The sequence below is a fragment of the Amblyomma americanum genome, chromosome 1 (assembly GCF_052857255.1).
Source record: "Amblyomma americanum isolate KBUSLIRL-KWMA chromosome 1, ASM5285725v1, whole genome shotgun sequence".
Lineage (NCBI taxonomy): Eukaryota > Metazoa > Arthropoda > Arachnida > Ixodida > Ixodidae > Amblyomma > Amblyomma americanum.
Genome location: NC_135497.1, coordinates 302687651 through 302710143, shown reverse-complemented (window position 1 = coordinate 302710143; position 22493 = coordinate 302687651). Strand labels below are relative to the sequence as shown.

The window sequence follows — 22493 nt, the reverse complement described above, 5'->3', positions numbered from 1 at the left end:
AATTCAAAATATTGCAAGCAAAGGCGCAGTTTTTTTTATATCAGATTTCGTACTTGCGATACTACCTTGGATACTTGCCTGCACCCCTGCTTCCACAGTTGGCGCTTGTGCGGGGCGTAGCAGGGTAGCAGCATTCCTCCTGTTTTAGAGCTCAGGGCTTGCCTGAACCTATTACGGCCGAGTTATTTCTTTAAACAAAGAATGAAGAAAGAAACGATTCAAAGGGTCGAGCCGGACTAGCCATTGGTTTATTTCGACGTGTTACTTCAGCCTCGCCTACGAGCAAATTCAATTTTCGCGCTCAAGAAGAAAAAAAAACGCAAAATGTTGTTCTTAGCAAGCAAAAATATTTAACCTTGCCATTTTTTTTGCGTTTAGCTATTAAAATTGGGCACACAATATGATTCTGCGGGCATATTAATGGTGCAGTATTTCAACTTCTGAACATTGTAGTAGAAAGCTGTAGCGGCTGTAGCTCTATCGTAAGGCGCATCACGTTTGTTTTGTAATTCGCGTGAATGTTTTGTTTTGTCTGTCATGTTTTCGACGTACATACCTTGTGGCTATTGTACTGCACGCACAATCTGTGACTGCTTGAAAAGTAAGTTGAACGACTCTTCCTTCGTTAACGTTAACGGATGTGCATAGTGCTCTGCTCGTCTGTCCGTTTCGTTCGGCACGATGCATTTAGTAGTGGTTGTGTTTTGTGACTGGCCAAAGTCCACAGGCGAATTTTACTGGGTTGTTTTTTTTTATTGCATTAAATTTTGACCGCAGTTTTAATAAGATGTTGAACTTCTGAACGGTACGTTCCACGTAGTAAAAGAAGCGTCTTTACTCTGCGAACTTGCGCGCTTGGTTATTTCGTGGCTTTCCGTGCACTGGCCGTAGTTGTAATTTTCAAGTGATACCCAGCTTATTCATTACGTGAAAGGAATATTGGGCTTCAGTTTCCTGGCTGTTATATTTCTTACCGGCATTCACGACGTGTGATCGTTCTCTACAGATATGTAGATACAGCTGGAAGCCTCTGGACACCATTATGGATCGATCCCAACCGGCCAGCAAAGAAGATGGCCCTCCCAAACGGCCCTCCCGTCTAACGTGCCGAAAGGATCGGATTAAAGGGGGCACGAAAAAGAGCCAAAGCCTTCCAGTTATAAAAACACCACTTGAGGACCTCCGTCTAGTACATAACAACTCTGTAACAGCACCACTGATGCATGGCAGTGCCACTTCATCATCGGATGACGAAGCCTTTGAGCTTGCTCCGAGCTCCTTTGCACTGAAGGACAACCTTTCCGAAGGGCCTTCGCAGGCACCAAATCTAAGGCCCAGAGTGGAACTGGTTCGTCTTTCCAGTCTTGTAAAATGTCCCTCATCCACCAGCTTGAACCGACCTCTCAGTTTTGCAACTGAACAACTGTTGCGACAGACAAGCTGTGTAAGCACAGGGAGCCTCAAGTCCCTGAGTGACGGAACTAATGGTAGTTACGGAAATAAACCTCATCAGCTACCTGATGCGGAAAAACCAGAACCATCTGGGTCAACACGCTGTGTTACCGAGGTGAAGAAACTACATCATTCATGGACTGTCTCAGGGATGACAGAATTCCAGGACAGTGTTGACTTTCCTCCTGATCAAACAAGCATTCTTCCCAAGATCTCAACTAAGGATGCTCGACTCAGGTTTGTGAATTTTTGTGCAGTCTTGTCAAGCTAACTTCAAAGTGTGCAGCATAGTATGTTCTAATGATGTTTGGGGCATTAACCTTAAGTGCACTTTTAGGGATTTGCAGCTTCATAATAATAATGGTGATAGTTTTGCAGGCATGTGAATATGTGCTGCCTCCTGGGCATCTGTGAGTGCAGGCAGTGTGCAAGTTTTTCATTCGGGGCTGCAGAAAGTAGGTTTTCAATGCTGGAGGAAGCAAGGTTAAGGGCAAGTCAGTGCCAGCTCAACTGTGTAAGGAGTATCTATGAAACGCGTTTTTTTTTAACCTTTTTATTTATAGTTTTGAAATTTAATTGTGCGTCAAGGGTGGACCATCTCTTTTATTGTTTCCTATATTAATGAAGGAGTAATGAAATGTTGCGGTACTTTGCTTTTCAGAAGTGTTTCCTGTTTAATGTTGCACAAGCAGGTTACGTTATATAATGACCATTGACGGCAATTAAGAACAGTCATGTGTCTGGTGTTGCTTTAAAAACGTCTTGCTTCTCATCAGTCTCCTTCTAATAAAGTAAATTGCTTATAACTTGGAGCATAATTTATTAATGCAACACTGAAAGGTTTGTTCAAGCCTAGTAATTGCTTTTTAAAAGTGCAAAATGAGACATCACAAACGTTGAGACTTGCTTTGATCTACTATTGCAGTTTGTGCCTTCTTGCTTTCTTATTTGTGACACAAAGCACTCATTAAAGCAAAATGCACTAAACATTTTTGTGTTAGTGCTCTTTTGGTTCAGTTTTAAATTAGCCAAGTAAGACTACCTACATTTCAGAAGCATATTAACTCCATATATTTCACGGCGTTCACAATGTGGCCATGCACAGAATTACATTTCTGTCAAGTTCCCTCTGGTTGATTTTAGTCTGTGGTCTGTGGTTATAAAAGGTTCTGTGCACAAGTACAAATATGTTATTTGCTAGAATTGTTCTAAAATTCATAAAACATTGAAATGAATGAATGAATGAATGAAATGAAAAATGGAATGAAATGCAGGTGACACTCACAGCATTGCACAGAGGTCATTACTCAAGTTTCAGTAGTAGTGTATCGGGCATTGCTGGGCGTGAACTTTTCTGTGTGGATGTTTCAGGAGCTACTTGGTTGGGAATGTGAGTGGCAAAGGTTCACTTCTTGGTGAAGAGGAACTGAACCGTTACTTTCCAGACAGAAAGGTCAACATATTTGTGGCAACATGGAACATGAATGGATTGGTAAGCTACATATTTGTGTATAACCCGTTATGTTTCGACAACTTTATTTCCATTAAACACTTACATTTAGTATTTCACACCCAACAATGTCAAGGGAGAAGTAATTGAATCTTGTGGTTCAATTACTTTACATCTACAGAATCAGGTATAATATCATGCATGAAAGGAATAGTGAAGTGAAATTGAGAAATTGCTGAAATGGCACTGAGATGAACGATGATCTCAAGTTTCAGTTTTTACTTCGTTTTTTTTTTAACCAGTGGGTTTATTTTTGACATCCCACCACTCTATGCCCATTCATGTTAGGCATGAGCGTGATGTGACTGTACCATGACCACTGCAACCATGCAGCTTTCTGCTGCTGTGTGTGTCAGTTTGGAGTTCCTGGTGTGGGTGCTGCACGTAGACATAAATGATGTGGACAGTAGATGATGTCAGGACGGCGCGAAAAGAGCAAGGACGAGAGAGAGGCACAAGAACACAACAGGACAGGACAGGGTGCCAGGACAGGTGGCTCTCTCGTCCTTGTTCTTTTCGTGCCGTCCTGACATCATCTACAGCTATGAACCAACTAGCCCAAACCAAAGTACTTCTTGGACGTGGACAGTTGTAGCCTTGTAAATGGCACTGGAAGTGACAAATAGAATTTGAACTCTATAATCACTAGGCATTCTTTTTACATAGGTGAAATGCTAGTGCTTGCTATTATAGCCTTACACTGGCATCATTTACTCCATCTGAACAGAAAGCACTTGCAGCACCAATGACTCTGAGTGGGTGTGTATGTTGCAACAAAAATAAAAATGGACTTCCTCGAGTTTGCTTCTTGGAAGGGATTTAATTGTTAACCCTTCACTCATGTTTTAATTTTTCAGCATAAACATTGCAACAAATTTGAACATGTGTCAGCTGCTAAAACAAAGGCACTTGTGTAAATACTCTTTGTTTGGCTTGTGATAGTCTCAAATGCTTTTGCACTATTACACCTAAAGTAACAAGAAACGACTTCAACTTGTGCTCCACATGGACATTACCAGCAATGCTTTCAGAGCATGCAATCTGAAAGCAGCAAGTAAAAATGCATTGGTTTAGTTTATAATGCACTGCACTTTTGTGCACAGCTGGTGCTTTGTTATTGTGCTGTATTTGTTGTATTTGTGAACAGCCTTTCTGAGTGGGACCTGCCATGCCAGTTTTCCTTGTATAAGCTCGCCTTGAGAGCTACACGCGATGGTAGGTCAGCATGCCATTGCTGCCACTTCCAGTCCCTGTTAGTTTTACATGAGGATTTTCCTTCTTTTTCTTTTTACTATTGTTTAGGAATCTCATGTAGCAGGCGTATTTGTGATTGGTGCAGTGCATGGTCACAGAAAAAGAAAGAAGGGGAAGAAAGCTTCTCACCTTTGGAAAGAAATGGCATGTTGTGTGTCTGCTAATGACTGTGGCTTCCTACTTTGCTAGTCTGATAACTAGGTGCATCAGGCACAGACGAGAAAGGTTGGATGTTCAACTGGTAACATAAAAAAGGGACACGATCTGTGTATCCTCCGTGGTGAGTAGTGACAACACAGGCGTGCAATCAGTGCATTCTGTGGCTGGTCGGGGATGTGTTTTTGCTGTCAAGCCACGAAGGAGTGCGTTATTTCGAGTGCGGCAACCACGTACGTGCTCTGATTGAAGAAAAAAAAATTTTTTTTTCCCCATTTTTTGCTCTCCGATGGGGCAAAAAAGTGGCCGTGACAATGATGGTACTCACTATCCACCTTTTAGTGCGCCTACATGGCCAGGCCCACCTGGATTACTTGGCTTATATGGCTGACTTGGCTAGTATTTTCAGTGGTCATCAAGAAGACAAAGGAATTTGGTTATGGTGTATTACACTACCATAGCCTAAGGTGATGCCGTTTATCCATACAGCTATCGTTGTAAAAGCGATAGCTGTATAGCAGCTGTACATCATCATAGCTGATGTTGCTTTTAATGTTTTTAGAGTGCTAGCTTTCAGTGGAATGAATAGTTGAAGCACCAGAATTTTAATGCAGTATTTTTTTTGAACTAGGAATTACAGTTTTGCATGTGTGCATTCTGTGCTCAAGGGGAAACCAGCAAGAAAGCACACGAGCATAAGAGGTGTGGATGGGGTGGCATTGGACTAGAGACTCTCTGTTTTTTGAGACAGTTCTGCAAGGGACAAGGACACGCATGCATCAAAACCATAAGCTCAAGCGTATTACATATCACGCATCGCAGGCACGTGCAGAGCATGAAATGTCAAAAACAAATTCTTAATCTGTAAAAAAACAAAAACCAAAGCGGCCTGACAGAACTCAAATTTGTTTTTGATCTGTTTGTTTTTTACTCTCACAGGCTTCAAGTAATCCACATTCAAGCTTCATTTTTTTTTTTTTTTGCAAGCAACACTGTTCATGTGAAAGAATCGAGGAGTGCAACAACAATTTTCAGAACGATGCAGCAGATATCCAGTCCCTTTTGACAACATAGACAAACAGTATTCTTTAATTCTATCATTGATACAATGGCTAGTTTGAGCAACGTAGTCTCTGGGCTTCAAAGTTCTTGTTGTTGTCTAATTATTGTGCTTTCTATTTGTAATTTTGTATTAGTGTTTGTACTTTTGTCACAACATTTTTTGATGTAAAGAAAGCTTTTGTGGAAAAGAAGTAGTGCTGTTGTCAATATCAACAGGTGGAACAGCAGAACAACGGCCACCGTCACTTATGCATCATTAGTTTGTTCATGCATAGGTCTTAAGGGGGGCAGAAAACTATGGATGCACTATGATGGGAAGGAGTATCATAATAATGTAGAAAATACTTATGTATTTAAGTGCATTTTGATTACATTTGCTAGATAAAAATTAACTAATGAAGCAAAATAAATTTCTGGCTGCTATGGCTGCATTTATCTTCCAATTTCTAACTTTTTCCATTGCATAGTCGTCATTGCTCTGAATCCGCCTTTTTCATTGGCCGTCTGCACATGCGCACCTCTCGTCCTCTAGCTCCCACTGGTTGAAAGCAAACCACTAGCTCCTACTGCGCGTGTGCAGTTGATGTTAGCAACAGGTGCAAGCAACAGATGACGGCAGCTTTCAAGCACGTATATGCCACTTCGCAGGCGCAGTATGCGCCTCGTGAAACCGGATTGCATCTGCGTCTCCCACGGGCATTTGTTTTCAACCAATTTTTTCCCACTCCTCAGATGGTGCACATCTTGTGAAAAAATGCATATTATCACTGTTTCAGTGTAGGCAACTTCATGGATAATCTGCAGTCGGAAAAGTGCTGCTTCTTAAAGGCTCGTTTTGCCCATACCGATTTGCTTACAATTTCGGTACACTGAAATGAAACTTTTTGTAATATTGCAAGGAAAAGAAATGCTACTTTTAAATATCAGCTGTTGGTTGCTTTAAAGACCAACTGGACTAAAATTTTGTCAGTGCTTTTTTCTGGCACTAATAAATCAAGCATGTGATTCTTTTTTGTCAGGACGTCATTCAAATTCGCAGGAAGTCTTACTTTAGTTCTGTGCCTTAAGTTTTCTCATGCTGCTCACTGCATGATGTTACCAACCATGACGATGTTTAATGTGATCTGAGCAAAAATATGAGCAAAGTAAAGAGCAGCAATGAGAAAATGCTTTTGCAGTGGTCTGAGGAAAGTTCAAAAAACTATGAGCAAACAAGGCATGAACTCCACACTTGCAGCAGACTTCTAATGACTTCCAACCCTTGTATTCAAATACTATGTAAAGCACCCTGTAAGTGCTGCAACCACTCAGCAGTCTCATCAGGGTTATTGCACGACAGCTATATAACAACAATAGGGCACAAACGAGTGCTGGAACAAAGCTTGTTAAAAAAAAATCCAGCAAAAATGTGCTTTGTTTCAGCACTTGTTTGACTTCTACTGTGTGGGGTGTGCCTTATGGCAGTGCAGTGTAGCACTGCCATTTGAAAGGGACATTTGCTTAGGCAAATTTGAAATGTGGCACAGTTATGTGTGACAAAGGTTTTACACTTCATTTTTTTGCTTGACATTTCTTTTTGTTTAATTTTCTACATTGCACCTAGTTCGAAAAAGTGCTTACCATGATGAAACAGGAATGTTTAGTATGCAGACATTATGCGGCATCTGTTGAGCAGTGTACAGTCCATGAGCAAGTTGTGTGCTTCCTCACATGCATTGATGGCTAGAAGTTTTGATATTGATTTATAAACGACATCTATATAATGTTTCACAAAATGAGGAAATTCTTCATTGCTGTATATTTAGCAATTTGTGTGCTTGTGTCTATTTTAATTTTCATAGAAGCACAGTGTTGGGCAATAACATGATGTTGCTGTTTCTTTTGAATGTAGTGCAGCAAGTATGGGTGTGGAGGGGGTTAACAGCTGAAGTAGCCATTCAGCCACAAGTCCTGTAGCAAGAAGGTCCGATATTGTCACGGGCAGGCCACTTAGTAACAAAGCAGTGTTGTGCTACAATTGGATTCTGTCATAGCTGGTGTAATTCACTTGGCCCATTGTCAGTACATCAAATGTCCTTGTCAAAGGATTAGTTATTCAAGTTACTAATTGCTGCCGCTGTGCTGTTGCTTTTGGCTCATATGCTTCCTTGTGTGAGCATGTGTCTCAAATTTCTTTTGACCATTTTGCAAATATTTCTGGCACAACCCATTGAATAAAGCAGTCTGAAACAGCAATTCTTTTGAAGTTCTAGGTTCTAAACTTTTTGCCACTTTGCTCATGTATATATTGACGTGAAAAAAACCAGCGAGAAAGACGCAAGACCAGAGGAAGACGCACACAGACTGTCGCCGGACTTTCAACTGAATTTATTAAGGTTCCACCACATATTTATAGCCACTACTTGCGCAGGCGCACATACATGCCACATTCAACAAAGTCCGGACGTCATTACTAGCCAGATAAAAAATTCCATTCTTTGTCAGTGAGAATAACAGATGTGTCGCTGATACAAACACGCTCGTTCTTTTTTATTAAAAACGCTTCTAACAGCTCGCACTCGTGCCTGGACTTCCCACGGCCGATAATGGTAGCATTGTTCAGCAAAGCTGAGCAATTTTGGCACTCCTTGACATGTATGGCTAGGTTGCTCCCTGTACCTAAGCGCAGCGTTCTGCCATGTTCCCTGAGTCGCTCGTTTAAGCATTGCCCCGTCTGCCCAATGTAAATTTTCCCACATGAAGTAGGGATAGAATATACTACCCCCACAGCACACTTCGTGAACTTTGTTTGGTGCCTAGTTTTGCAGGCAGGTTCTCGCTTGGAGCCGGAGATACGGACGCAAAGGCTGGAAAGCTTTCGGGGGGCCGAAAACACCAAATTCAAATTCACCGTTAAAAATGGGTACAAGCGGCCCTCAGCCTGGCGCCCGGCTTTCTTTAGGGGTGTTCGATTGGGAGAAGCTCCGTAAACCCCGCTGCGCCCCTCGCCGGCTAAGCCCCAGTTTCAAACGACCTCGCAGCCTGCTAAAGGTGGTACTCCGGTCAACGTTTGCTCTGCAAAGCAACAGCAAACAAAAATGGGTACAAGCGGCCCTCAGCCTGGCGCCCGGCTTTCTTTAGGGGTGTTCGCTTGGGAGAAGCTCCGTAAACCCCGCTGCGCCCCTCGCGGGCTAAGCCCCAGTTTCGAACGACCTCGCAGCCTGCTAAAGGTGGTACTCTGGTCAACGTTTGCTCTGCAAAGCAACAACAAACAAAGAAAAAATTGGAGTGAATTTGGTGTTTTCGGCCCCCCGAAAGCTTTCCAGACTTTGCGTCCGTATCTCCGGCTCCAAGCGAGAACCTGCCTGCAAAACTAGGCACCAAACAAAGTTCACGAAGTGTGCTGTGGGGGTAGTATATTCTATCCCTACTTCATGTGGGAAAATTTACATTGGGCAGACGGGGCAATGCTTAAACGAGCGACTCAGGGAACATGGCAGAACGCTGCGCTTAGGTACAGGGAGCAACTTGGCCATACATGTCAAGGAGTGCCAAAATTGCTCAGCTTTGCTGAACAATGCTACCATTATCGGCCGCGGGAAGTCCAGGCACGAGTGCGAGCTGTTAGAAGCGTTTTTAATAAAAAAGAACGAGCGTGTTTGTATCAGCGACACATCTGTTATTCTCACTGACAAAGAATGGAATTTTTTATCTGGCTAGTAATGACGTCCGGACTTTGTTGAATGTGGCATGTATGGGCACCTGCGCAAGTAGTGGCTATAAATATGTGGTGGAACCTTAATAAATTCAGTTGAAAGTCCGGCGACAGTCTGTGTGCGTCTTCCTCTGGTCTTGCGTCTTTTCTCGCTGGTTTTTTCACGTCAACATGTACCAACTCGCCCAACAATTCACGCTTCTGAATCATGTATATATGTTTGAATCAAAGCATGGTTAGTGGCAAAGTTGTGCTTTTGGTGGTGAGTGTTGTGAAAGCACTTGTTTGCACAAAGTGCATAGTAAAAATAAATAGCTCAAATGTATCCCAAAAGACATGAGCATAAAATTTGTTGTTGGTCTTTTTTTGCATCCATCATTCTCTATTAAAGCAGCATAGTATAATATGTTACTTTACACTGTGCTCTGTGTTCTCCCGGATTACATGTATGTCATGCATGACTTGGCCTTTCTGTCATGACTCACTCGAAATGCTGGAAAACAGGCATGTGCATATGATTGCAAAGAGTAGTCCATGTTAATACTTGGTTGTGTTGTTTTATAAACATCAGATTAATGCATGTTCATTCAATTTCTTGGGGCATGAAATGCATTGTTGGCCAGTGATGTTTTTGGCATTTGTGTTTGGTGTTGGTATTCACCAGTGTTGTTCTTACTTTTAGGCATCCCCTGCCAGCCTAGATGACTTGCTGCTCCCTAAAACAATAGACTATGTTCCAGACATTTATGCTATTGGTGTGCAAGAAGCCATGAGTGACAAGTAGGTTTCTTTAGTGCTCTTAAATTATGTGTGCATGCTTGGGTGCTCTTGTTATTTCCTTACCCTGTGTGAGTGCATCTTCCGCTGTACAGTGGTGGTGCTTCTTTCTGCAGTTTCAGGGTGTCTGTGGTGGCTCTTCTTTTCTCTCTTTCTTAGAAAGGAGTGGGAAACTAGACTTCAATTCACTCTGGGCCCTTCGCATGTTCTCTTCTACTCTGTCTCTTTGGGTGTCTTGAACCTCTCCATCTTTTTGCGTCGAGATCTGATATGGTTTTGCTCAGGTAATCTCTGGGTGCATGTGGCATCCGTGCTGTGCTGGCTTGGACGTGATGCTTTGTGTGCATGTAAATGGGCCTTGCTCACTCAGCATTTCTGCTTAGCTAAGTTAGATGCAAAGCTGCATCCCTTTTTTGCATTTATATTTCATGGCAATCTTTTCATCCAGCTGCTGAAGAAGCCACATATGCCACTCGTCCAGTTTCTTCTGTGAAGACAAAGGGAGCAGTAGCCATTGCGTTCCAGTTTTTTGGCTCATCAATGTTGTTTATAAACTCCCATCTTGCAGGTGACTTTTATGGCATTGTTTGAATGCTTAATTAACATGCAAAGCATTTTATATAGTGTAGCAGTGTTCATGCCAAACTAATATGACACTGTCTTCCTTTTTTTTTTCTTTTTTAATGTTCTCTTTCCCCTCTAGCCCATGAAAAAAAGGTCAAGGAACGTATTCAGGATTATGAGAAGATCTGCCATCAGATTGACTTGCCAAAGCAAGCTCAACTCAAGTTACAGTACCAGAGCAAAGGTTAGGCTGTCGTATATGAAACTTTATTCCGCTGCACTCGATGTGTGGTGAATAGTTTTCATAGCTGTACTTTTGTGGTTATGCTCGAGGAGTAACTTGTGCCAAGATTGGGACACGGGAAAATGTTGCCATTTTATTACCTCAAGCTTGGTATCAATTGGCTGATTATGTGGTGTGTGAATGCTGTGTCAAGTGGGAGTATATTTATCCTAGACATTATAAAACCAGGCGTTACAGGTGCCCATATAAGCTTTCAAATCATGGAAGTTGCACCAGAACTGAACTTCCTCTTGGCCTGGAAGCACATTGCAACATTTAGAGTTCAGTTGTATAACTTACATGCTCGAGTGCAGTTTGCATCCTTCTGAACTTTCTCTTGGCCTGGAAGCACATTGCAACATTTAGAGTTCAGTTGTATAACTTACATGCTCAAGTGCAGTTTGCATCCTTCTGTTACTTGCTTTACTTGCTACATGGTGGAAGGAAATTGTTTTTTTTTTTCTAGGCATGCATGTTCATTTTAAACCAGCCAGAAGACGCGACACAAAGGAAGAAGCAAACAAGACGAGGCTGGACTAACAACTGAAGTTTTATTGAAAGGAAGAAAACAACGAAGACTCGCACTGAGATGCGCGCGCACATAAGCCGTATCAGTGAAAGGGCACACAAAAATTTTTCAATGTCAGGGTCTTACTAACAAGTTATCTAAAAAGGCAATTTCCTTAGCGTGAAGGTTTACCGACGGCTTAGCCACACACGTGTCCTTAGCCTTAGCAATGTAGAAGGCTTCAACTATCTCGCGACAGATTTGTTTTTCATTTCTATAAACTACAGTAGTGTCGCTGAAGTCAGGCGTGCAAAGAGACAGATCATCGTCCGATTTGCATTCTCGAGATTGCACGTGCAACGCCAGATTAGAGTTCGCCTTCCCACCCAGAGAGTTAGAATGCTCCGTCAGGCGCACATTTAGACATCTGCCCGTCTGCCCGTAGTAGCATCGACCACAAGGCAGCGGAACGCGATACACCACATTCTTTCTGCAAGGGGTGAGCCGTGTCTTATGTGACACTGTGCATCGGGAACGATCACTTGATGTTTTATCAAGCCTCCTTTTTACGCTGGCGCACAAGCCTCCTATCTTGTTTTTAGCTGTGAAGACAACGCCAACGTCATACTTCGCCGCAAGTTTCTTGAGTCGGTGTGAAACACCATGGAGGTAGGGAAAGGCGGCCACCTTTTTTCGCCGCACCTCCACGTCAGCATCTTCCGGCCCCGTGTTGCTCTTTCTCAAGCGAGTCAAAACACGTTCAGACAAGCGGGCAAGGTGGGCAGTTGGAAACCCAGCTGCCATTAACTTTGAAACCTGCTGCGAGAATGAGTCCTCAACGCGGTGATGGCAAGACTTACGTAAAGCGGACTTGATGCATGCGACTGCCAAGTCTGACCACTCGAGGTTGGTAAAGGATGGCTTGGCAGTCGCATGCAGGGTGGCCAAGCACATCCACCTCAAATGACAAGTGATTCGGTATGGCGTTTCCAATGAATTGTATTGGAACAGCCTCCATAGAGCCCAGATCTCGCATCAAGCGATTTTCATCTCTTCGGATTGTTAAAGAAGCACCTGGCCGGTAGCCACTTCAGAGCTGGTGCTGAAGTTAGAAAGGCTGTTGTTATCCTTGACCTGGACTCTGATTTCTTTTGTGCTGGTTTCGACAGATTGGTTTACCGATGGCACAAATGCTTCAACAACTATGTTGACTATGTAGAAAAGTAGTATGTACCAGTGTCTTATTAACTTTGTGTCGTTTTGATTTCCTGAGTAAACCTTTTCTCGTATAGGACTTAATACCTTACTTTTTGAACCACCCTCGTATTTTGAATACAAACATTTTGGACAGAAAAGTAAGAAAAATTTTGGCACCAGTGTTATGGAAAATTAGTGAAAATATGCTGTGCTAATATGCTTGCAGCTACTTTTTTCATTTGTTTCTTTGCTAATTGGTTGGTGTCCTTCTTGACCTGAAATTGGCATCAAGTAGAACTGAGTGCCATGCATCTTGTTTCAGATGTGACTGCAAGATTTGACCACGTGTTTTGGTGTGGTGACCTTAACTTTCGGCTCATGAATGAGCGTTCCATTGTTGTCAATTTGCTAAAGGATCATAGTGAAGATAAAGAAACCACTTATGACAACCTCTTGAAGTATGATCAGCTGAGAAGTGCCATGCTGGATGGTCTGTATTCTCAGTTCTTATAATTCTCAGTTGTTGTGTGCTTGTTTACATTATGTAGACCCTTCCTGTTTCTATTTTATTAGGTCAGGCATTTTTTGGCTTCCAAGAAGGAAAAATAAAATTTGGCCCTACCTACAAGTTTGAAGTAGGCACAAGTCATTTCGACGGGGTGAAGCTCAGGGTGCCATCCTATACGGTAACCATACATGTTTCGCTTCAAATGGTGCAGTGTTGTCGTAAAAGCTTACCAAACTCACCCTTTAAGTAGCCCATCCCTTTCATACAGGATCGCATTCTATATAGGAGCAAGAGAAAAGGTCACATACAGTGCATCTACTATGACTCAATTACCATGATGCAAACTTCTGATCACCGGCCGGTCTATGGATTGTATGAAACAGTGATTCGACCTGGAAGAGATAAGTAAGGAGATGTTTTGTTTCCATGTCACATTGCCAAAGTGATGCAGACTTGCCTGATTCTTAGTTCCTTTTGTGCCATGTCAAGTGTAGTTTTTTAAGTTTGTGTTGCACATAGAGACATAGTTTCTTTTCATCTACGGACAGGGCAGTGTATGTTTTTCCTTTAATCTGAAGCTGTCAATGAACAGTGACACATTTTATGTGCGAGGGATGTTTGTTAAGCTTTTTACTGAGTGATAGAACTGAAAAGTGCTTTATTCAAATGGAACTTAAAGTTGTTCTTTTTCCCAGAAGAATATCACTTGTTGATTTACTTCCCACAAGTGACTGTGAACAGCATCTCATCAACAGCATCTGTTTATTGCCTTACTCGCATCTAAGCCATCTTGCCGAGAGTTTATGATGACCTGCATTGAGGCACCATTGATGGGCAAGCGTGTGGGTTTGCACTTAAAATGCCGTACCACTTTCATTGATAAATTAAATCAAGATATTAATTTTGCTGATTATAGGCAGCCAGAGACTCAAGACTCTATGTAGCTTGTCTAATGTGCTTAATATCACATCTGCATAGGTAACATGCATGAAGAAGCAATCTTGTAGTGTACTAACTTGATGCTAATGGCATCTGCAGGGAATAGGTGGTGGTGGATATAGCTTCCAGGATTGATTGTATTATGCAGCATGATGAACTTTGAACGTCTTATGCTTGCCCTGTAACGCTGATAATTTGAATTTGGTGCGTCTACAGTGCATCCCCATGCTCTATAGATGGAGCGAAGTTAATGGGGAAGGCTTGGAAAGTCTGCAGATTAAGAGCTGTTATGTATACACGGCTTTTATTTGTAAAAGAAAACTAAAGTGTAGGTGCTTCTTGTGTCCTTAAAAAAAAGTGTATCAAAGAGGTGGTTCCTACCCTCCCCTTTCCCTTGCATTTGCCACTAGTTTATACGCACTTTTGTTTGTCAGGCACTGCTCTCATGAGTACACAGAATGACAGTTAGGAGCACTTTACTGGTATAATTGCTGCTGACATTTTTGGTAAATGTGCTTTGGGATCATGCAGAAGTATTTGCACTGCCAAAGCCTATGAAAATGAGTTTACATGGTGTTGAAAATGTAATGAAGCTATAACTTCTTACTCTGAGATTTGTCTATATTGCTTATATTTCAAGCTCTGCAGTGCAAGATGTAGACGAGGTTGTCACTGGGCAGTGTTGTACAGTGCCAAGGGAGGCAAATGCCCTCATTTTTACTTTTTATTCCCTCACCCTCACTTTTGAATCCATGGTCCTCCCTTGCCCTTACCCTCACATCGTCGGCCCTCCCTCACCCTCACTAACAGTCATTTTAAAATTCGAGTTATATTTTCTAGTCTGCAACTTCTGGAGATATTACCGAGCAATAAACATACACGACAAGCCCTCAAGGCTCTATTGGACGAGAGGCTAAGATGCTTATACTGTTGTGTGTGTGCGGGTAAGCGTGTGTGAGCTATTTGAGCTAATACGTGAGACAAAACCGAGGCAGTTACTAGTTGGAGTAGCAGGTTGAGTAGATTTGTAATAAGGGAGTAATTACTCATTGGCATCCACCCAAGCGCAGCCATATGGCTACAAAGGAAAGCTATACAGCTTTCTCAGAAACTTTGCAGTGAAAGAAAAATTCATCCTGGTCCGGGTTCGTGGCTTACGAACCCGGGGGACCACCACTGCTTCACCGGACCAGTCACTCTGCCAACCCCGGACCAGGACGAATTTTTCTTTCACTGCGAAGTTTGAGAAAGCTGTATAGCTTTCCTTTGTAGCCATATGGCTGCGCTTGGGTGGATGGCAATGAGTAATTACTCCTTTATTATAGATTAGCTTTAAAGCTTGGCACCCTCTTTCCCCTCTTCAGAGCTTTTCCGCTGTTGTTTCTGTATTTCTCTAACTCGTTTAGAAAAGTCCTCAGCTAATGTTTTTAAGCTTTTTTGGTGTTTGGATTTTGAACTCATTTTGGTGTTTTTGAGTTAATAGCGTGATTAATATTGAAATTTTTTCACAGAAGTAGCGGAGATTCAAAACGACTGGTCGCTTAATTATTTCTTTCCTTTTTACCCACCCTGTGGCATCTTTCGGCACCACTCACTGTTAAACCTTGTTCCAGAAAAAAACACCATCAATTGCTTCCTTTTCCAGTTCCTCGCTAGTCTCCTCGTTAAGCTGTTTTATTCCGTTATTTCTCCTGCCTCTGATGTCTGAATCTTCTATCTGGTTTCTTATTGAACTAAGATGCTCCTGAAGTTTCGGTATTGCCAATTTCATGTCTTTTACCTTCTTGGGTAAGACATTTAGGCCCGACAACTGTTTCTGAGTCCCATCAATGCGCTGAGTTAAACCGGAAAGTTTATTCTCAGTTATGTTTTGAGATGCCTGCAGGCCCTCCATTGCTGAATTAATCTTGCTCTGGCCTTCTAGCAATTCCGATAGCATTTGTTTTTCAATCGGGCCAGGATTTGTTTTAACACAGCCAAACGACAACAGATCTTTTGATAATTGCTCAAGAAAGGGAGCACTGAACACACAGTGGGCAGGGCAGCAGCACTAGAAAGCCACCTGGACAGCAAAGCAAAAAGGATTGCATGCTGCCTCGTTTGCTGCTGCCATGCCCACTGTGTTAAAATCGACTGCTAAAATCAGTCAGCACGTTGTTGTGTCTGTGTACAAAAACTAATGCACGCCAAGACTATTTAGAAAACAATTCAGTAGCGTTTACCATGATAATTAAAATAAGTGCTAAGCACAGAATAGACTTGTAAAAGGAAATCTTTTAGGTCGCTTAATGACATTGCGACACTGGGACACTTAATGACACTGGGTCTTCTGAATTTCACTGCTTCTAATTTCCCATCATTTTGTGCGGTTTGCTACATGTTTTTCTGATGACGCTTCCATGCGCACGGATGGAAGATGATGAAGACCATGCTTTCAAACTACAGCGTGAGAGACTGACACTTTCAACAATAACTCTCGTGAATGCGGCTATGTGACGAAGACGACGACATTGCAAACACAGCACAAGAGCTTGGCAGTTCGTACAGGCAGGATGTTAGGATTTCTCCCAACTGATTGTTCAAATTAAGGAAGTGTATGAACCGACCGACTTAAAACCGGAGTGGCACTCCTTCTTGGTGATGCGCTCAGCCTATACCTCGCGTCTACTGCTCTGTTGCTGTTTTTTTGCGATGTGTTTCGTGGCATATCCTAAAAGCTTTGTAAATAATTTAGTTAATGTAAATAGAATATATTTACAATCTTATAAATGTCATGCTTAAAAAATGCTGTGGTGATGGCGTAGTGGTCTGAAGTAGCAGCCAGCGGAACTGATCTTCTAGCGCCGCCGCGAGTTCGGATCCCGCTCCCCCAGATTTAATTTTTTTATTGCTTTAATGTCTTCCCCCGGTGCGGTGCCGGCTTTCCGCTGCAGTGAGGCTCTTATGCAGTCGCTTAAAATAAAACATTATTGAGGCCAATTGAAAATCAAACAGCTCACTAAAATGCAGCATTTGGGCTGAATAATAGTAATCACTAACTCCCCGAGTATGGAGTGAACGATTTCTGTGGTTGCCATTTTAGTGCTCTAGCGCTTCCAATCCGCAGTAAAGTGGTTGTCTGTCTGTCTGAAGCCCGCTTCTAGCACGTGGGCCACCTTGGCCACGTGACGTTGTGACGTCATCGCAAGCTGCCCATCGGATTGTGAGCAAACTGCCCACCGTGGCAATTCAATTTAATGATTAGTCGCGAGAGATTCCGCAGGAACAACATAGGTCTCACAAGCCCCACCGATGGCAGCACCTGCCATCGCAGGACAGTGGCACATAGCTTAACGGTTGCGCCTCTGCGCCTGGAGCAGAATCAGGACTCCCAGGGATCTGTGAATGTAGAGAATGACCAGCTCTACCACAGTACAAGTCTAAAATGATGTAGTAAGACGCAAACTTACATCATATGCCATATAAACCAAACTAAGCATGTTCAGGCCATGCAACAGCATAGAAAGTCAAGATAAACAATGCGAAACAGGACTAACGGTGCTAGCGCACGATAATTCATGGTTAACCTCAAGCGAAACCGCCCGTGATTTTTTTGCTTGCACGTCTACGCCTTACTCAAATGTGCTGACAGTCAATTCTTTACCATGCCTGCTAGAAATCTGGTTAATAAAATCAGACGCGCGATTACGCGGTCACAGGTCTTACCAGGGACAGAAATAAACCAAGAGATGTTTATGTTATTCGGCGAGCAGTACAACTTTTTCTTTTTTAGCACATCGTACAATCCAAAGCGGAGCGAGCAATGATTCAGACCAAAATGGGTTAAGGTGCTGCTTTATTTTCATGGTAAGACTACAGTGGTCGCCTTTGCCCACCACAATGCGGCACCGCTTTCCTATACCGCAGTTCCAGAGAAAATCGAATATAGAAAGGAGATATGACTGTACTGAACTATTCACATCGTGAATAAAAAATTCCACACCAACGTCGCCAACAGGCTTTGATTTGACAGTGGAATTTCGCAAAAGCATTTTTCGCGCTGCAGCCAATTCTGTGAAACCTCAATGAGCTGAAATCGGACTTCGTTCTGGCAAAGCAGGTCTATAGCACTTGGGAATTCAACAGCGTTACTAGGTATAATTTCTACGTGTTTTACTCTACACTCTGATCATCTGACAGACTCGGGGCTGATAATGAAAATGTTGACTGCAATACCATGGTTCCCGTTGGACTGGCGGCCACCTGCCCGGCCCGGCCAGTGCCCCCTTCTTAGCGCACTATACAGGGTGTTTCTCTGAATATTTTACACAATTAAAAAAAAAAGTTTTGAGAAGAAGAGTGCTTTTTTGCGCGGTGTAGTACATCACTGCGAGGAGAACTTGTGCTGCACCTGCATTTCGTGTTCGCCTAGTGTACCTCCAGAGTGCAGAAACTACGTGTTTCCCGGGAATTGTCACCCTAAGAAGTAACGCTTTAAAACAGGAATTCATAAAGGGTGGCACAGACAAAAGTACCTTAGCCCCAAGTACGGTTCCGGCCACCGCCCTCGCCCTCAAACAGTGCATTCTGCCCTCCTTCACCCTCACCTCATCATGTCTTCCCTCCATCGCCCTCACCTCACCGAGTGAAATCCTCATGAGGGTTCGCCCTCGTGAGGATGCCCATCTCTGGTACAGTGTATGTGACATTATTTGGTGGCAGTCAGTTGTGGGCCTAACATCGGAGTCTAGGAAACAAGGTTGCGACATCCCTGTAGTGCGTCTTGCCTTGTTCATGGTGCTTGACATCATTGGCTCTGCCTAGCTAATTTTTTTCGTGTTAGTTTTCGTTTTCTACTATTTGCTATATATTATTGCAGTATAAGCCTGCATATAGAGTCATTTTTTTATGTCACTGTGAGCATCTCGGCTCACCATCTGAAACCAGTGCATCAAGCATTGGAAAAGATCTAAGGTTTCTGTTTACAGTGGAGCCACGTGGAGTCTCTGTGCTTGTAAAGCATTTCTACCACTAAATGTTCTTCAGTTTGCTGCCGTAATTGGAGCCCACATTAATTGCATTTGCAGCTGGTGGAGCTTATGTTCCAGCATTACTAGGTGTGCATAGACATTAACCCTTAGAGGCATTTTGTACACAACTGTGTACACAGCTAACTCTGAGCTTTTTCTGAGAGTGGGCTGCACCTAGCTAGGATTTCTTTTGAGGTGAATTTAGCGTAATTCATTTTTATGCCATGTAGCGAGCACAGTAAATAATATTTCACAAGACAGTGAACCGGATAACACGTCAGCCATTTTTATGCCCACACATTTTTCCACCTGTAAAAAAATAAATTTTTTTCCTCAATTTTGACATTAATGTGCATCTTCAAAACAACCTTATTCCATGATCCCTCCGGTGCTTGCCTTAAAAATCCTGCCGTTTGGATGTTAGTATTTCTAACCACTGTGACCCTTTGTTTGAAACTTTTGGCATCCATGTAAAAACTAACTGCTAGTATTTTGTGCTGGAAAACTAACAAATTGTTTTTGAGGATTGAATACACTACTATTAAGGCACGGAGGAAAAAATTCTTGTATTCGATGGAAACAAAAAATGGTGCCTGAAAGTGTTAACCATATGGCTGCGTCAGTGTTCAGGCCCTTACGGTGTAGTTATGAAGCCTTAGTTGATGTAGTGCTAATAATGTTCTCAAGGGCACTTTTTTTTAAAGTTGTGCCAAATTGTAGTGTACTTTTATATTAGAATATGGTAGAAGATGCACAGATATGGTGAGAGAGAGGGAGAGAGGTGAAAGCAAGTAGGAGAAAAAGGCAGTCAGTGTATCAAGGAGTGTGTCCATATAGCTGTGACCATGTGGCAGCAGTGGCAGCTAAGTGGACGAGGCACATTTGTGTGCCGCTCATGTTCACTTGGTGATGGCAATCTAGTAACTTTATAAATTCATAGGTAGCATATTCTGCCATGCACGCAGTGTGGGTCACTGGTTTTGGTTAGGGTTGTACATCAGAGAAGTGTGGATGATGTAGCCATAATGCCAATTCTTGACTTTCACTTTACCAAGAAAAATGTACTATGTGTGAGCTCTATATTTATGGTGTTTTTCTGTTTCTCTATGTTTATGATGAAATATTTGCTTGAGCTATGACCTCGGCTTCTGATTTTTTTTTCTTTTTCTTATTGCAGCACGCGGCTTTCGGCCGGCTTATTCAACAGAGACGTTTATCTTGAAGGTATGAACTTTACCCTTTTTTTTCTTTTTGTTATAGAGGAAGCACTTCCTTTTTATTATTGGTCAACTGTGTAATGAAAATTTTAAGAAGAGGAGTTATTTTCTTGTTAATCTCTGCATATTTGAGTATTTATTATGTGCTCCAGGTGAAAACGTAGGGTTATCCCTTCAAGAGAAATGTTGTCGACTGCCATTAATTTGACTGGGGTAAGACGTGGAAACTAATTCTGTCTGGGAACTTGAGTAACATTGGGCAGAGCCTTGCAGAGGGATTGCCTGGTAATGTGGGTAACAGAAATTCGAGTTTTTATGTGTGTATAAGGGCACCAACATGTGAACAGCAGATTGAAGTATCTGAAGAAATTTATTGGTTATGAAACCTTCTTGTATTACTTTTTATTTCTTGGTTACAACGTCTTAGTCCAGACTCCACCACTACTGGCAGCTGAGACATAATGTAACAACTCATTTTTATGCTGTGTGCTTAGAACAAGCACCATCAGCAGTTGTAGTAATGCTGGGTTTAAAAAGCTGAGTAAATTACAAAGAAATTTAAACCATCAGAGTTGCACATCTGGTGCGTGCAAAAAATTTTAATGGCATTCACATAAACCATGATGGTACTTTGCAAAGCGTGACATATAATTCCATATGAGGTCACAATAATTAGCAGAGTGCCTTACTTTTAAGCTTATTGAAACCAGCTTCTTATATAGTCACATTTTTCTGCTGTGTAGTCTTTGGAAAAAAAATACACCCAGGTTTCTTGCTTTCCTTCATGATAAAAATTGTTTGCAATAGCTGTAGTGACGCTCGTTCACCTGCATGCTGACAGCCCGCGTACCTAGTTCACATGACTACAGATAGCATATTCCCAGTGGTCAGCAGATGAACACTTTAATGCTCCATCCTTTTTTTAAGCAGAAAGCAATTACGTGATCCCAGAATTTTCTGTTGTGACAGTGTAAACTCCAGACAACTTCTATCACTGTGAAAATAATTTGCATTCATGTCAAATTAATGGAAGTCTGCTGTATCCAGAAATGTTTATGTGCAAACTAACTGTTTTTCTGTATTTCTGACATCACAGAGTGCTGAAGTACTCATGAGGCCTTTCTTTTTATCTGCCTTGCAGCTGTACGGAGACGGGCTGCTGCACTAGAAATTCGTCAAAGCCTTAAGGCCAGTCAAGTGTGTGTTGTAATGTGAAGGCATTTTGTTTTTTTTATACACCACCATGCACAGTGTTGTGTAATTCTGCTCCACATATGTAAACTGTTGTCTTGCACTGGCATCAAAAAAAAAAAGGCCTGCTAGGAGCTAGGTGGCACATTTTAAGGTATATAAATGGAGCTGGGTGGCCATCCAAGTTTTTTTTCTTTTTTTTTTCAGTTGAGGGGCATGTGCGCACAATTGTCTGTACTGCTCGTAATTTGTCAAATGTAATTGCACTTTCTGATAACACATTTGCACATGACTGCTGTGTATACTTTTGTCCGGAGACTTCATCTGCTCGGACTTAACCCTTAATTCTAGATGAGGCTCTAGCTATACAAGCAGCCCAAAAAGTAAATGAAGCATGCCCCACTGGTATAACTCCATTCACATAAAGCCTAGTAATAATTATTCCAGGCTGACAACCAAGCAGACCTCTCCTGTTCCATTAAAGTCCCTCCTCCTCTTATTAATAATTAGGAAATGTTGTGTACTCATGTGCTGCCTTAGCTTTAATGTGGTCGCGTATGAATGCACCACATTCCTGAATTCCACTGGACCACGCACATTTGCAACTGGACCACAGTACTGTGCTTAATTTGCTTTTGTCTAGGCTTTGTTCTTTCAATGAAGCTTTCCTTGCTGGCACTGTTTAAAGTCTGTGTGTGACCATATTTGCACATGAGTGATAAATATGCCTGATTAACTCTTTCTTTACCATGGGAAAAATGACCCTTTTCTTGGTTTCAGTATATATTTTTTTCTGTAAAAACTATTACATTCAAAATTAAATGCAATGTCCGAAAAACAAAGCTAAATAAAGGTACTTTCTTACTTTCTAGGCTTAAAAGTTTAAACAACAAATGGTGTGTTGCAACAAAAATTTTTATTTGCTAAAAATGAGATTTTAGAAAAAAATTGAACAAAACTTCAAATACACGCTTGTATTTAAAAAAAAAAATGTTAAAAATTTTCTGAAATAAGCAAAATGTTTGTTATTCAATTGGCCACTATCTGCAAAAAAGTAAGTTCTAGCTTGAATAGTATTCTTGCTACAAAACAATAACTCAATAACTGGAAACCCTATAGTGCATCGGAATGCAGCCACCTGTGTTTCAGGCTTGTTTCCATGATTACTGATG

At 42.0% G+C, this 22493-nt stretch overlaps 1 protein-coding gene across 1 annotated transcript; it reads left to right on the top strand.

The window, feature by feature from the left end:
• The first annotated feature begins 491 nt into the window (after positions 1 to 491).
• INPP5E (Inositol-3-phosphate synthase) lies at positions 492 to 21362 on the top strand. The gene is made up of 12 exons (XM_077649640.1): positions 492 to 601; positions 1007 to 1689; positions 2824 to 2944; positions 9811 to 9908; positions 10065 to 10189; positions 10354 to 10473; positions 10609 to 10713; positions 12780 to 12947; positions 13031 to 13143; positions 13234 to 13370; positions 20091 to 20137; positions 21272 to 21362. Exons 2-12 carry the CDS (start codon positions 1043 to 1045, stop codon positions 21343 to 21345), a joined length of 1755 nt encoding a protein of 584 aa, XP_077505766.1. The 5' UTR covers positions 492 to 601; positions 1007 to 1042; the 3' UTR covers positions 21346 to 21362.
• Positions 21363 to 22493: the final 1131 nt, after the last annotated feature.